General features: G+C 34.1%; 1 protein-coding gene across 2 annotated transcripts; it reads left to right on the forward strand.

Annotated features, from left to right (window-relative positions):
• Window positions 1-504: 504 nt before the first annotated feature.
• On the forward strand, window positions 505-12,561 carry Sec24AB (Protein transport protein Sec24AB). 2 transcript variants are annotated; one of them, XM_014247410.3, is made up of 15 exons: window positions 505-773; window positions 4,373-5,149; window positions 5,215-6,059; window positions 6,125-6,227; window positions 7,035-7,161; window positions 7,230-7,339; window positions 7,406-7,637; window positions 7,711-7,868; window positions 8,221-8,446; window positions 8,643-8,896; window positions 8,965-9,333; window positions 9,433-9,644; window positions 9,714-9,811; window positions 9,909-10,047; window positions 11,394-12,561. In XM_014247410.3, exons 2-15 carry the CDS (start codon window positions 4,412-4,414, stop codon window positions 11,503-11,505), a joined length of 3,723 nt encoding a protein of 1,240 aa, XP_014102885.2. In that variant the 5' UTR covers window positions 505-773; window positions 4,373-4,411; the 3' UTR covers window positions 11,506-12,561. The 2 variants fall into 2 exon arrangements, with proteins under 2 accessions (XP_014102885.2, XP_069963794.1); XM_070107693.1 differs by lacking the exon at window positions 505-773 and having other exon boundaries at window positions 4,357-5,149.
• The last annotated feature ends 480 nt before the right edge of the window (window positions 12,562-13,041 follow it).

A 13,041-nucleotide genomic window follows, 5' to 3' on the forward strand; every position in this document is an offset into this window, starting at 1 on the left:
TAATATTACCGGAACGGGATCGACAAAACCAAGATTGCGCTTGAGTGGCAGTACCAGGACCATAAACACTATTCACATTTTCAGCTATCTATAAGAAAAACTGTAAAGGTCGGCGTATTTTCTCTTTCCTGGTGTTCATCATTGACGACTGCTCAAATCATATTTTCCAAAAAATTCCCAGCCAAACGAGAACAAAATTGTCTGAGAAGGTTTTTAGTACGAAATCGTATATATAACTGCTACCGACTGATAGATGTCGCTCGTAATTTGGTTTAGCTGATCTGAAATTTTTGTGATTTTAACATAAATACAGACATATCTAGCAAAACAATATAAATTTCTAAAAACTAAATAAATAAAAACTACAGAATTCATATAACCGTTGTATTAATGGATTGCCCATGTTGCATATGTAATTTACAGTTTAATGTGGCATCGCCAGAAGCCACGTCAAGTTTTGCTAAAAAATGTGTAGCCCAATTGTTTCTGCCATTCGTATTGCATTATTTTTCGCTTTTGCTCATCTTTGCAGTTCGATGAAAATTTGTCGGGTTAATTTTGTGGTGCCAATAAATTAAATTGGATTTAATTAAATCTATAAAACTTGATATATCTGTTAATCCGTGTGCTTAAAAGTAAGGTTTACGTTAACAATTTCCTTGAAATAGTTTTAATCAACGTGTGTGTGTGTTGACAGAAATTTTCAATTTCTTCGCTATTGCCTCGAAAGGTGGTGATAAAAATTTCGCTGAACAAAAGCAGCAAAGAAAAGTGTAAGTGCCTCGGAAAATTTGCAAAAGTATCATCAGGTTATTATATGGTCAATGACTAGATATACTAGTAAAAGTAGTGAAAAGTACACACTTTCTTAGTTCCGGAATAATTTCAGATGTGCTGTGAAAATTCAATTGAGTGGATTGGTGTGCACGTAATAATACATATGTAGTCAATAATTACATATCACAATTTAATATAACGCCCAATGTTCTCAATGCTGATTGGAAATAGCGATCATTGACCCAAGTAACAAAGTTTAAATTGACACATCACATCGTCCTTTTTAAAAAGAATATCAAAATTTCGGTATAAGAGCGCTTTCACACATAAAAATATTCCTTATTGGAATAAAAACCTAACATTGCGTCGCTGCTCTCGTCCCTTTGATTTTGCTTGTGCGTCTGTTCTACTCAGCTGGTTGCTGTCGTCGTCAGTAGTGGGCCATTTAATACGTACACGCATAGAAAGGCAAAGCTTGTCTACATTCATAGCTTTCTTTCGACTAGGTTTCGTACTTTTCGTGTTGGTGATTTTGCATTTTTCATACTTCTGCATATTTGCCATTCGTCGACACGGTGGGGTTTAGTCAATCAACAAAGGAGATGTGCAAGTTAACAGCAAACGTGCGCTAGATACAATAGTAAAGTACACGCGGAAAGCAGCTGTCAAAACGTGCAATACGTCATTTGATCAATCGTTGAACAGCTTCTGTGGAAGCATAGATAAGAGATTTTCCGAAATACGTCACAACTATGCTGTCGTCACTTGAGTAAAATACATTCAACCGGTTGTGTATACACGCTACGATAATACTATTGGCACACGTAATAGTTCTGCTTCTCATAATGCCTCAGCAGGCATGCAAATTCAATATCATTTTAGTTTATCTCGTTCGACAGTTTTTTTAGTGACATTTTTATTGCAAAATACACATAGGAAATTCGAATTTGTTCCTCACTCCTACAACTTAGCGGATATTGTCTTTCGATAAAAAAAAACAATACTTTACGTGACGAAATGTGCGCTTTGCAATGCAACCGTTTGAGGTTCAGGAAGTAAAGTTTAACTTGTATACATTTAATAATATGGAGAGAAAGGGGCCATCGTAACAAAAACAACAACCAAAAAGAAATCGTCTGGGACATTTCTAATTGGAGGTCCAACGTTCAAAACTCGGTTAAAGTTGTGAATATGTGTATTACTAGTTGCCATGTGAGTTAAAAGCTTTTATTTTCAGATTTATGGACATATTTAATTATATTTGTGTACGTAAGGTGTGTACAGACAGACAGAGATATACCTATTCTTACAACTGAATAAAAGTAAACAATTACTCCGTAGTCGCAATAGTGGAGGCATTTGTGCGTGACATGTCAACATTAAATTAGGGGTGCAAACTCTATTGATAAGCTAAATTATAGTGTTAAAGTTTACATAGTACCATCTATAATATATTTACATGCTTGTATGATTTTTTTTAAATAATGACTAATTGAAAATTTTTGCATTGTAATGAATTTCGGAAAACTTCAAATTATTGTTTTAAAGTAGTCCCTTTACACTAAATACAATTTAATTGATTCTACAAATTTTCGAATTCAGCAGCATTCTTAAAATGAAGAATATCTGCACCCCTAAATTATAAAAATAATTTTCCCCATTAAGTTTCTAACAACTTCTGATTCGTTTATTCGATTCATATTGCGTGCAATTAAAAATTCAGGAAGGTTTTTTTTTGCTTGCGCATCGGAATGCAATATTTTGCAAAAAGCAACAATTAAACGTTTTTGTTGACTTCCGCTTACTTATTCATATATAAATATTTATAAATGTACGTTTATGTGTGTAGACATTTGCTTTTCAACGATTTTCTTAATATTTAATTTCTTCATGTTCATGTATGTATGTATGTAGATATGTATATTAAGAAAAACATTCATTCACCAACATACTCGTATACAGGCAAATTTGCTGATTTATATGTTATTTGTTCATCTTGTACTAATAAATTTTTGGCTTAGATAATGGAAACAATGATGATTCGAATGCATAACATATAAGCAGTGCGAAAGTATATTTTTGTACCAGCTATTGCTGGGTTAAGGTCAAGGTTAAGACTCACTTTTTTAATGATGATATTATTATAACTTATTTATTAATCATTTTCTGCATATCTGTTAGTTTTTATATTTCATTTTATTTTTTTTATGTTTTATTTTTATTTATTCGTCGTAACTTAAATATGTATTACAAGGTATATTGAAGATAATAAGATATTAAAATATAAATTGTTGACAAAATACAATTTTTATAATAGACATAAAATATGGTAAAAGTTAGAAACGAATTACAATTAAAGGTGTTCATACTTGTTTGTATCTTATTGAGAAAATATCATAAAATTCAGTTAAAAATTAAAATTTAAATAGCATGAACCTTATCTTAAAATACACAATTATACTTTACAGTTTAATCATTTTAAATAAGTATATGATAATGATACGACTCTGTGTTAGTCGAAAAAAAACTACATTTTAAAGTCAACTCAAATACAGTGAAGTCAGTAGTTATAAGCATTAAAGCGTATACAAATATGTTTTTCTTGATTGCAATAGGTGTCCGATCTGAACAATCGAAAATTGTAGCGATGTCTTACACAATAATATATGCCAAATTTGGTGAATATACCTTTTCAAACATACTTTTATTAAATATAGTAAATGATGAATGCTACCGAGTTGGCAGACCTTGGTCGAATAAAAATCTGTTTCTATTCTAGTAACGTAGATCCCACTGTAATGTGAACGGGAAGTTACTCAGATACTTACTACTTGCCGATCCAAGGTCAATAGATCGCCGAATTAAAAGCCTTTATTATTTTTTTTATTAATATAATATATATATGTATGTATTTTTTTTATTAATATAATAAATATATATATTTTTTTTATTAATATAATATATATATATATATTTTTTTTTTATTAATATAATATATATATATATGTTTTTTATTAATATAATATATATATATATATATTTTTTTATAACTTTAATATATCGCCGAATTAAAAGCCTTTATTATTATTTTTTTTAATATAATATATATATAAATATTTTTTTTATAAACTTAATATATATATATATATATATGTATATATATTTAATAATTATACTAAAAAAACTGCTTTTTAAAGTATTTTTTCCACAATATAAACGTTATAAGAAACAAATAAATTAAACCTTAATTGTTTTTCTTCTTTAATATAGTGTATATCATTTTACTAGAACTTTTACTTAAACTTCCGGAAGGCCAATAAAAACATAGATAAAATAACAATTCCGTCTGCTTGTCGTAAATGTTATTCGTGCGCTAAGATAAGAGATATGTTTGTATTTATTGTATTCAATTATCTTTGATAAGAACTTGAGTGTTCGAAAATAATTTGATTATTTTTGTTGACAAACGCTGAGTTGTGTAATTTTAACCTCTGGGAGTGGTGATATGCACATGTACCCGATTGACGACCTCAAGTGTTTTATTAAATTCCCATATTATATTCCCTAATTTCAAATTCTCATGTTCCATCAACAGGTGTTTTCATTTCTATGAATTAAGCAAAGCTACAAGAAAATGTCTGGCTATGCGAATACAAATTACGGTCCTCCGCCCATGGGGCAAATAAATTTTGTGAACGGCTTACCAGCCACACAACAGCAGCAGCAAACAACTCAAGGAGTTGCCGGTGCACCGCCACCGCCCTTCTCCGCAAATCCTCAACACCAAATTCAGCAGCAGCAACAACAAATACTACAACAGAAACAACCACAACAACAGCAATTATTGTCGCAGCCGGTTCACACGTTGCAAAGTAATATGAGTAAATTTTTGCCACCAACGTCAAACTCTGCGTCATCAGCAGCACTTAATGGACCAACGAGACCCCCAACAGCAGCAACAACACAAGTGCCAGCTAGTAATTTGCCGCCACATCTGCGACCGCCAGGCATGAACGTTCCACCGGGAGGTATGCCCTTGACCAATGGTGGAAGCGGCAGCGGTGATTTGAGCGCGAACTCTTCGCGCACAGCATCACCTTCACTGGCGCAGCAAGCACAATTTGGCGGATATAACGCCAAACCGTCAATGAGTCAAGCGCCTAGTGGCAATGTAACACCAAGTAATCCACAATACTCGTCAGCAAGCGCTGCAGCTTTGTCGGGCAGTATGCAAAACTTAAGTATTAATCGCACCAATGGCGCGTCGCCGGCGAACATTCCTCCTCCAACGAATATGCAGCAACAGCGGCAACCATCGATAGCATCAAATCAGACGCAGCAGCAGCAAACCCCGTTCCCAAGCAATTACCAGGTGCGCAGAAATAATTTACTTACCTAATTCGTATTTTTGTAAGATTTTTCTAAATTTTTATATAGGCCAATTTTCGTACTAATGCCATGAATGCACCCACACCTCTGGTTGCACAGCCGCCAGCATTGCAAGCAAACGTTCCGCCACCACACGCGACCGCCGCTTATGCCATGAATACATCGTTCAGCCAAACAGCACCAACGCAAACTTTGAACGCAACGGCGGGTGCGCAACCACCAGTCAGCAGTGCGGCTATGTTCGGAACATCGCGTTCGCAGCCTATTTTGGCAAATGCGCCACCAAGTGCACATCCACAGCCGCCACAAGTAGCGACACTTACGAATGCCAATTACGCACCGAGCACTCCAGTTGGTACCATGCAGCCACCACTACCGCCGACAAGTGCTGCCGCAACAGCCCTGCAGCAAAATCAGTTGAATAACAATACACAGCAACAAACGTCGATGCTACGCAAGCCCATGTATCCTACTGGACCGCCACCAATGGTGGCGACTTCACCGCTACAGCAACAGCAACCACAGCTGCAACAGCAGCAGCAACCCTATGCGCCAGTGTATCAGCCACAGCCGGGTGTATTCAATGGCCAGCCTAGTACTGCACCATTGCAATATCAAACACAGCCTTATATGCAGCAATCGCCGCCAGTACATCAGCAGCAATTCTCTCAGCCGCAACAGCAGCAGCCACAACAAACACCGAACTTTCCTATACCTAGCGGTGACGCATATAATCAGCAAATGAGTGTCACACAAGCGGGTTTCAGTCGTCTATGGGGTCAAGATACCATTGATTTAATGCAAAATCGTCACATTTTGTCACCTGCCACTCTAACACCTCCCCGCATTGTACTCAACAATCAATTCCACGAATCGATTAATTGCAATTTAAAGTAAGTTCGGTAGCTGGTAAAGCGGAAATGAATTAAATTGATAATTTATAATTCTTTTCACACAGCATAATGCGTAGTACTATTGCCAAAATACCAGAAAGCAATGCTTTGCTACAAAAGTCTCGTTTGCCATTGGGCATTTTGATACATCCATTCCGTGATATTAATGTAAGTAAAATAAAAAAAATTTGATGATTGCTTGATATGTAGGAGTTTATGTGAATTAGTGATAATGATATACACGAAATTTTTGAAACTGCTAAAATTAACTTAAAATTGAAATACCGTTCTCCAAAATTAAACTAAGTTACTTAAGAATACCTAGTATAACTAATACATCGTTTTCAAGCGTCCCAGTAAAATTATCGTAGTTGAATCAAAGTAGTCAGGAATAGAGTAGCGCTAGTACTAAAATTAGAAAATTACAAGAAAAAATGTTAAACTCGGCTGCACCGTAGCTATTACATCCTTTACAAATGGATTTCTTATAGCATAAAAAGATTTGTATCTTGATTTTGATCGATTAGTTTGTTTGACAGCTAAAGGCTAGTATAATGGTCCGATCTGAAGTATATTGTAGGAGATTATGGGTTGCCTTGGATAATAATCTGTGCCAAATTTCGTGAAGATGTCTTGTCAAATAAAAAAGTTTTACATACAAAGACTTGATTTTGATCGGTCAGGATGTATGGCAGCTATATAGTATAGTTGTCCGATGGTAATAATATTTGTGTTGATTGTAGCCTTACCTTGGAAAATAATCTACGTTGAATTTCGTGAAGATATCTTGTGAAATAAAAAAGTTTTTCCTACAAGTACTAGTTTTTGATCGATCAGTTTGTATGACAGCTTAATCCTATATTTTTAAATTATTACTCAAAATATATACATTTTTTTTTTAAATGTTTATCTATAGTTATGAAATTCAAATTCACAACTTAGTTTTAAATCAATCTAAATCATCTCCATTTGCAGAGTTTACCAGTAATTCAGTGTCCCAACATTGTGCGTTGTCGTTTGTGTCGCACGTACATAAATCCCTTTGTATATTTCGTCGACAGTAAAATGTGGAAGTGCAATCTTTGCTATCGGGTCAATGAATGTAAGTACACATTATTCACGATTGCTGTTATTCAATATTAATTATTGCGTTATTCAACATTATTTTAGTGCCCGAAGATTTTCAATATGATCCAGCAACGAAAACATATGGTGATGTAACACGTCGTCCGGAAGTGCGTTCGAGCACTATTGAATTTATTGCACCTTCCGAATATATGGTAAGCAATAATTGCTTTAAATTATATGCTTATTTTTTTAAATTTATTTTTAAACTAAACTTTTAGTTACGCCCACCGCAACCCGCCATCTATTTGTTCCTGTTCGATGTTTCCATTATTGCCCAACAAAGCGGTTATCTGGAGAATATTTGCGCCACACTGAGTAAACACTTAGACGATATGCCGGGTGATGCACGCACTCAAATCGGCTTTATTGCATACAACAGTCACGTGCATTTCTACAGCATGGCTGAGGGCTATAATCAGCCACATGAACTGACGTTGCTCGATATAGATGGTAAGTTGTGTTTTTGTTTATATCTTTTTTACTGTTAAAATTTGTATTCATTAACATTTATTTATTATTAAAGATCCGTTTCTGCCGCGACCTGACAATCTATTGGTCAATATGAAGGAGTGCAAAGAATTAGTAAAGGATTTACTAACACAACTGCCTAAGCGTTTTGCCGACACACACGACCCGGGTTCAGCGCTCGGCTCTGCTTTGCAGGTTGCTTATAAGCTGATGGTGAGTCGTTTAAGTTAATAATGTAGTGTCGCATCTATTTTTGGGATTTAGCGAAACATTTTTTTGTTTATTGAAAAGCTTAATAAAAAATTAAAAAGTAAATATTTTCAACAAAATGGGCTTCAGAGTTTCAAAATTTTATAAGAAAATATATTTCGAAAAGACAAACCGTTCATAACATGATTTTCGTTACTTGAACCATTATAGAAATTGTAAGCTGTCAAAAGAAAACGGTATTCATATATCATAAAATTTGTTCGCCTTTATTTTGAGGCTATGCCGATCAATAGCTTCATTTTAAAATTTAATATTCAATATGTTAAATTTTGTGAAATTTTTTTATGTTCAACAGCAAGCATCTGGCGGTCGCGTGACTGTTTTCCAAACGTGCCTTCCCAATAAAGGACCCGGTTCGCTGGAACCGCGTGAAGATCCCAACAATCGATCCGCCAAGGATGTGGCTCATCTAAATCCAGCAACAGATTTCTACAAGCGCTTTGCCTTAGAATGTTCGGGCTACCAAATTGCAGTGGATTTGTTTTTGCTGAATCAACAGTATAGTGATATGGCAACGATATGTAAGTGTTGATTTAGTTTGTTTAGTAAATTTTTTTTTTGTTGCCTAAAATAATTTTATTTATTGTATTTATTATTATTATTTTTTTTGATAACTTAAAAACGAGTGTGTTTTGTCAATAATTGCTATAAAAATTGAAATAAACACTTAATTAAGCACTTAGCGCTGACTAATTTGCATTTCATCCACCTTTGCAGCGGGCATCAGCAAATATAGTGGCGGCTGCGTGCATCACTTTCCGCTCTATCAGAAAACGAAGCCGCAGATTGTGGACTCAGTAAAGCAATGCTTCAAACGTTATCTGGTGCGTAAGATCGGCTTTGAGGCTGTGATGCGCATTCGCTGTACACGCGGCCTACAGGTGCACACATTCCATGGCAATTTCTTCGTGCGTTCAACAGATTTACTTTCATTGCCGAATGTCAACCCGGATGCAGGCTACGGCATGCAGGTTAGTCACCAACAATTTAGCTATATATTTTACATATTTTTGCATTTGTTTATATGTCATACTTTTAGATTTCTTACGAGGAGTCGTTGAGTGAAGCGAAAACGGTCTGCTTCCAAGCAGCGCTGCTGTACACGAACAGTGAGGGCGAACGTCGCATACGTGTCCATACAATGTGCCTACCCGTAACCGGCTCACTGCCCGAAGTTATGCATGCCGCCGATACGGAAGCCATAATTGGTTTGCTTTCGAAAATGGCAGTTGATCGGTCGCTGACGTCAAATGTTGCCGATGCGCGCGAAGCGTTCATCAATGCGACTGTAGATATATTCAATGCATTTAAAATTGCACAAAATCTACCCTCCGGCCAGAGTGGTCAATTGATTGCGCCACGCAGTTTGGCACTGATGCCATTATATATATCGGCGTTACTCAAACACGTAAGTGTAATATTGATTGCAGCGCGCAATTATTTGCATTCACATTTATTTCTACAAATCGCTTTTGCTTAACGCTTCCTTATTTTTATATTTACACAGCCGGCTTTCCGTGTCGGCACCAGCACCCGTCTAGATGATCGCGTATATGCGATGGATTGCATGAAAACATTGCCATTGGATCAGTTAATGAAATTCATTTATCCAGAATTTTATTTAATTGACACACTGTTCTATCCGAATGCGAATACGTTAGAAGATGATGATGAGGAAGATTTACCGGAATTACCGCGTTTGCAGCTATCGGCTGAATTGTAAGTGCACACAAATACACATATATTGAAATCCACATTACTTTGTATATTTGCTCCCATTTCTCACAGCTTGGATTCGCGTTCAATATTTTTGTTGGATTGTGGGAATCTAATTATCATCTATGTTGGCATGAATGTGCCCGTCAATGTGCTGGAAGGTGTATTTGGTATGTTTTGCGTATATTTATATTCGATTTCTTATCAATGCTCACTTCATTGTTCTTATTTGTGTGTTTAACTTTAATTCTTAATTATATTTACTAGGTGTTAAAGCGACCGCAGAATTGCCCGACTATTTGTATGGCTTGCCGAATGTGACTAGTCCGGCTAATAATGTTTTAAAACGATTTATCTTGCATTTGAATGATGACAAACCGAATCCGCCAATAGTACAGATTATAAGGTAATCTTTTTACTACATTTCGTGATTAAATTAAAGTCTATGCGAAACTCATTGAATTCAAAATTTGTTGCTAACCATATACATATATACATATATGTAAATATTAAATATATAAATATCAACATCATTTGGTATCAAAAACTGGTATCTATAGTTATTCATAAAAAGTGTAAATGGGCTTCATGAATGTGACTGCTGCATAGGAAGCATACGAAGTGCTTAAATAAGTTCAATTACATATACCATATACCAATTTTCATGTTGTATGTTATGTTTGATCTCCATATGTCAAATAGTGTGTGTTTAGCAGCTGTTTGTTTACGACGCGAAAGTTTGTCTGGCCATTTTTAGCATTTACTTTATCGCGAATACATGTATTTGAGTGACACAAAGCCTTCAGTGAAGGTTGAGAAGTCATCAGCGAATCGTCCACCCACCTATAACGATTAAGGATGATAATATCGAAAAAGTTAAAGAAACAGTGCTTGAAACACAGTGTTGGCGTCAGCTAGATAGCAGACTATTTCAACATCTCTTATAGATCGACTCAATACATTTTGGTTAATGTCTTAGGAGAGTTATCGTAATCACTAGATTTCGCTTCTTGTGACTTTTTTCTGTTTATGAAACTGAAAAATGCTGTTCGGGGAACGCACCATTAGCCCATTGAAGCGCTTACATATGAGCAATATAATCCTGTTCTCCGAACTCGGTTATTTATCCGACCAAAGTCTGTCAACTTAGCAGCCAATTTTAAGAATATTTGGGAAATATTTTATGGTTGTACAGCAACAACAATGTAGTCGAGAGGTAGTTTCAGATTATTAGGATTGACCGCCAAGCGTGTGCTTAAATCGTGATAGAGAGACATTTTTTTTAAGTAAATAGAGTAAAAAATACAATAACAACAATTATGATTGTGTCTTTTGCTATTAAATGTGGAAAAGCATTTACATTTTTCAAAGATTAGCTAATGTATGTAATTATAGCAGGGTATACTATGTTTACCACGAAATTTATAACATCCATAAGGAAACGTTGGAAATTACCATATATAAAATATATTATATAACAATGATCATCGTGACGAACTCAGTCGATTAGCGTATATTAGTATTTACGTTAGTATATACGTAAACTAGTCACTCAGTTTTTGTTCAGATCAAAATCATGTTCTTGTATGGAATCTCTTGTCTTGTTGTGAAGATATTAAAGCTTCGGTGCAGCCGCAGTTAACGTTTTGTTTTGTTTTTAAATCAAAAATATTATATTTTATCACATTTGCTCTTATAGCAAGATTATTACTTATTCTACTACAATTATTTGCTTTTTTCTTATCTTTACAGGGACACGAGTACGGCCAAGCCACAGTTTATTGAGAAATTAGTCGATGATCGCAGTGAATCTAGTTTATCATATTATGAATTTTTGCAACATATACGGACTCAGGTTAAATAGTATATTATAAGTGGAAATTAAACGGATTAATTGATTACAATATACATGCATATATAGGTACAATAATTTAAAGAAATTAGCCACAAATGATGAAAAGAAGATAACAAATATAAAAAGCGATTTCTTATCTTACATGTAAAAGAGTAAAAGCGTATGAATGTAATCAATTACTTATAAATATAAATATATTATACATATAAACAAACAATAAATTCGCTAAACAATTAACTACTACTACCTACTATGTGGTTGATTGATATACGAAAAAGGAATTTACAGTTATAAGTACGCATATAATCTACAAGCAAATATGAAAATAAACAAATTAATTAACTTTAGATTATAAATGAAAAAAGAGAAAACTAACAATATACCTATATATATATATATATAAATATGTCTTAAAGAACTTAGAAAGCAAGAAATCGTAAGAAAAAAATGTAGTCTATAAGCGCGAAGGAGCGAAGAATAAACACGACGCTTTTGCATAGCGTAAACAGCAACAATTGAAATAGAAATACATTAGTTACAAACTTAAAACAACACAGCTGAGTAGAACACCTCATAACTACAACGGGGTTTTTAATATACATACATACAAACAAATATACAGAAATGAGAATTAAAAAAGCGTGTTCAAAACACCGGCGCACTAAACTTAGTTCGTTGCATACCTAACAGCTGTGGTACTATGCAAATATATATTTGTAACACCGTATTTCCCGTTGCATTGTTCAAAACTATAGAAGAAAATTAAATATAAAGTCTTTCCGACGAAATTGTGTAGTTGAGTGAGCGGAAGATGGAGAATGTCTTATATGTGTATTCATACCATACATATTGATGAGCACTATCGCAGCATGTTTCACATTTGACTGATGAAGGCAATAGCTAAGTAGACGAGATAACGATGTTAAAATATTGAGTAAAAAGTGTTAAACATTGTAGCCAGCAGCTGCTGTGCTATGCGTATTTAACAATGCAATGCAATTGTGTTATTGTCTGTACATAGGGAATTAATAAATAATAAATAATAACAAATTATACACATTTTAATGCCTAAGTTTCAAAATTAAAATTTTTTTTTGTAACTTAAAATTTTCGTGCTTCGTATTTGATATGAAAACGGTGGTTTTCACTTTTTATTTCAATTTTTTACTTTATTTGTTGTCAGCAAATTAGAAGAAAAACTATTTCTAAACTAATAAAAAAAACACTTTTTCTTAATATTTAAGTAAATGCTTTGGTTTTATGAAAGGTGTGGTGACTACAACGAAAGTTTTATTGTTTTAACTTGTTTTACAAACAAATTCAATGTGAAAAGTAATCGGAAAAAAAAAATAGAAATAATAAATTACATTGGTTTTTTGATTTGAAATTGATATAAAGCGCATACCATATTTATTTGGTTTTCATTATATCAGAGATATATTTGTTCAATAGGAGCTGCGAAAAGCGACCAAGTTACGAAATTTGCGATAAATAAGAAATATATACGCCATGTGGCATATTTAGTAGCTTATATAAGAAAGTGTT

Source organism: Bactrocera oleae, chromosome 4 (genome assembly GCF_042242935.1).
Source record: "Bactrocera oleae isolate idBacOlea1 chromosome 4, idBacOlea1, whole genome shotgun sequence".
Taxonomy (NCBI): domain Eukaryota; kingdom Metazoa; phylum Arthropoda; class Insecta; order Diptera; family Tephritidae; genus Bactrocera; species Bactrocera oleae.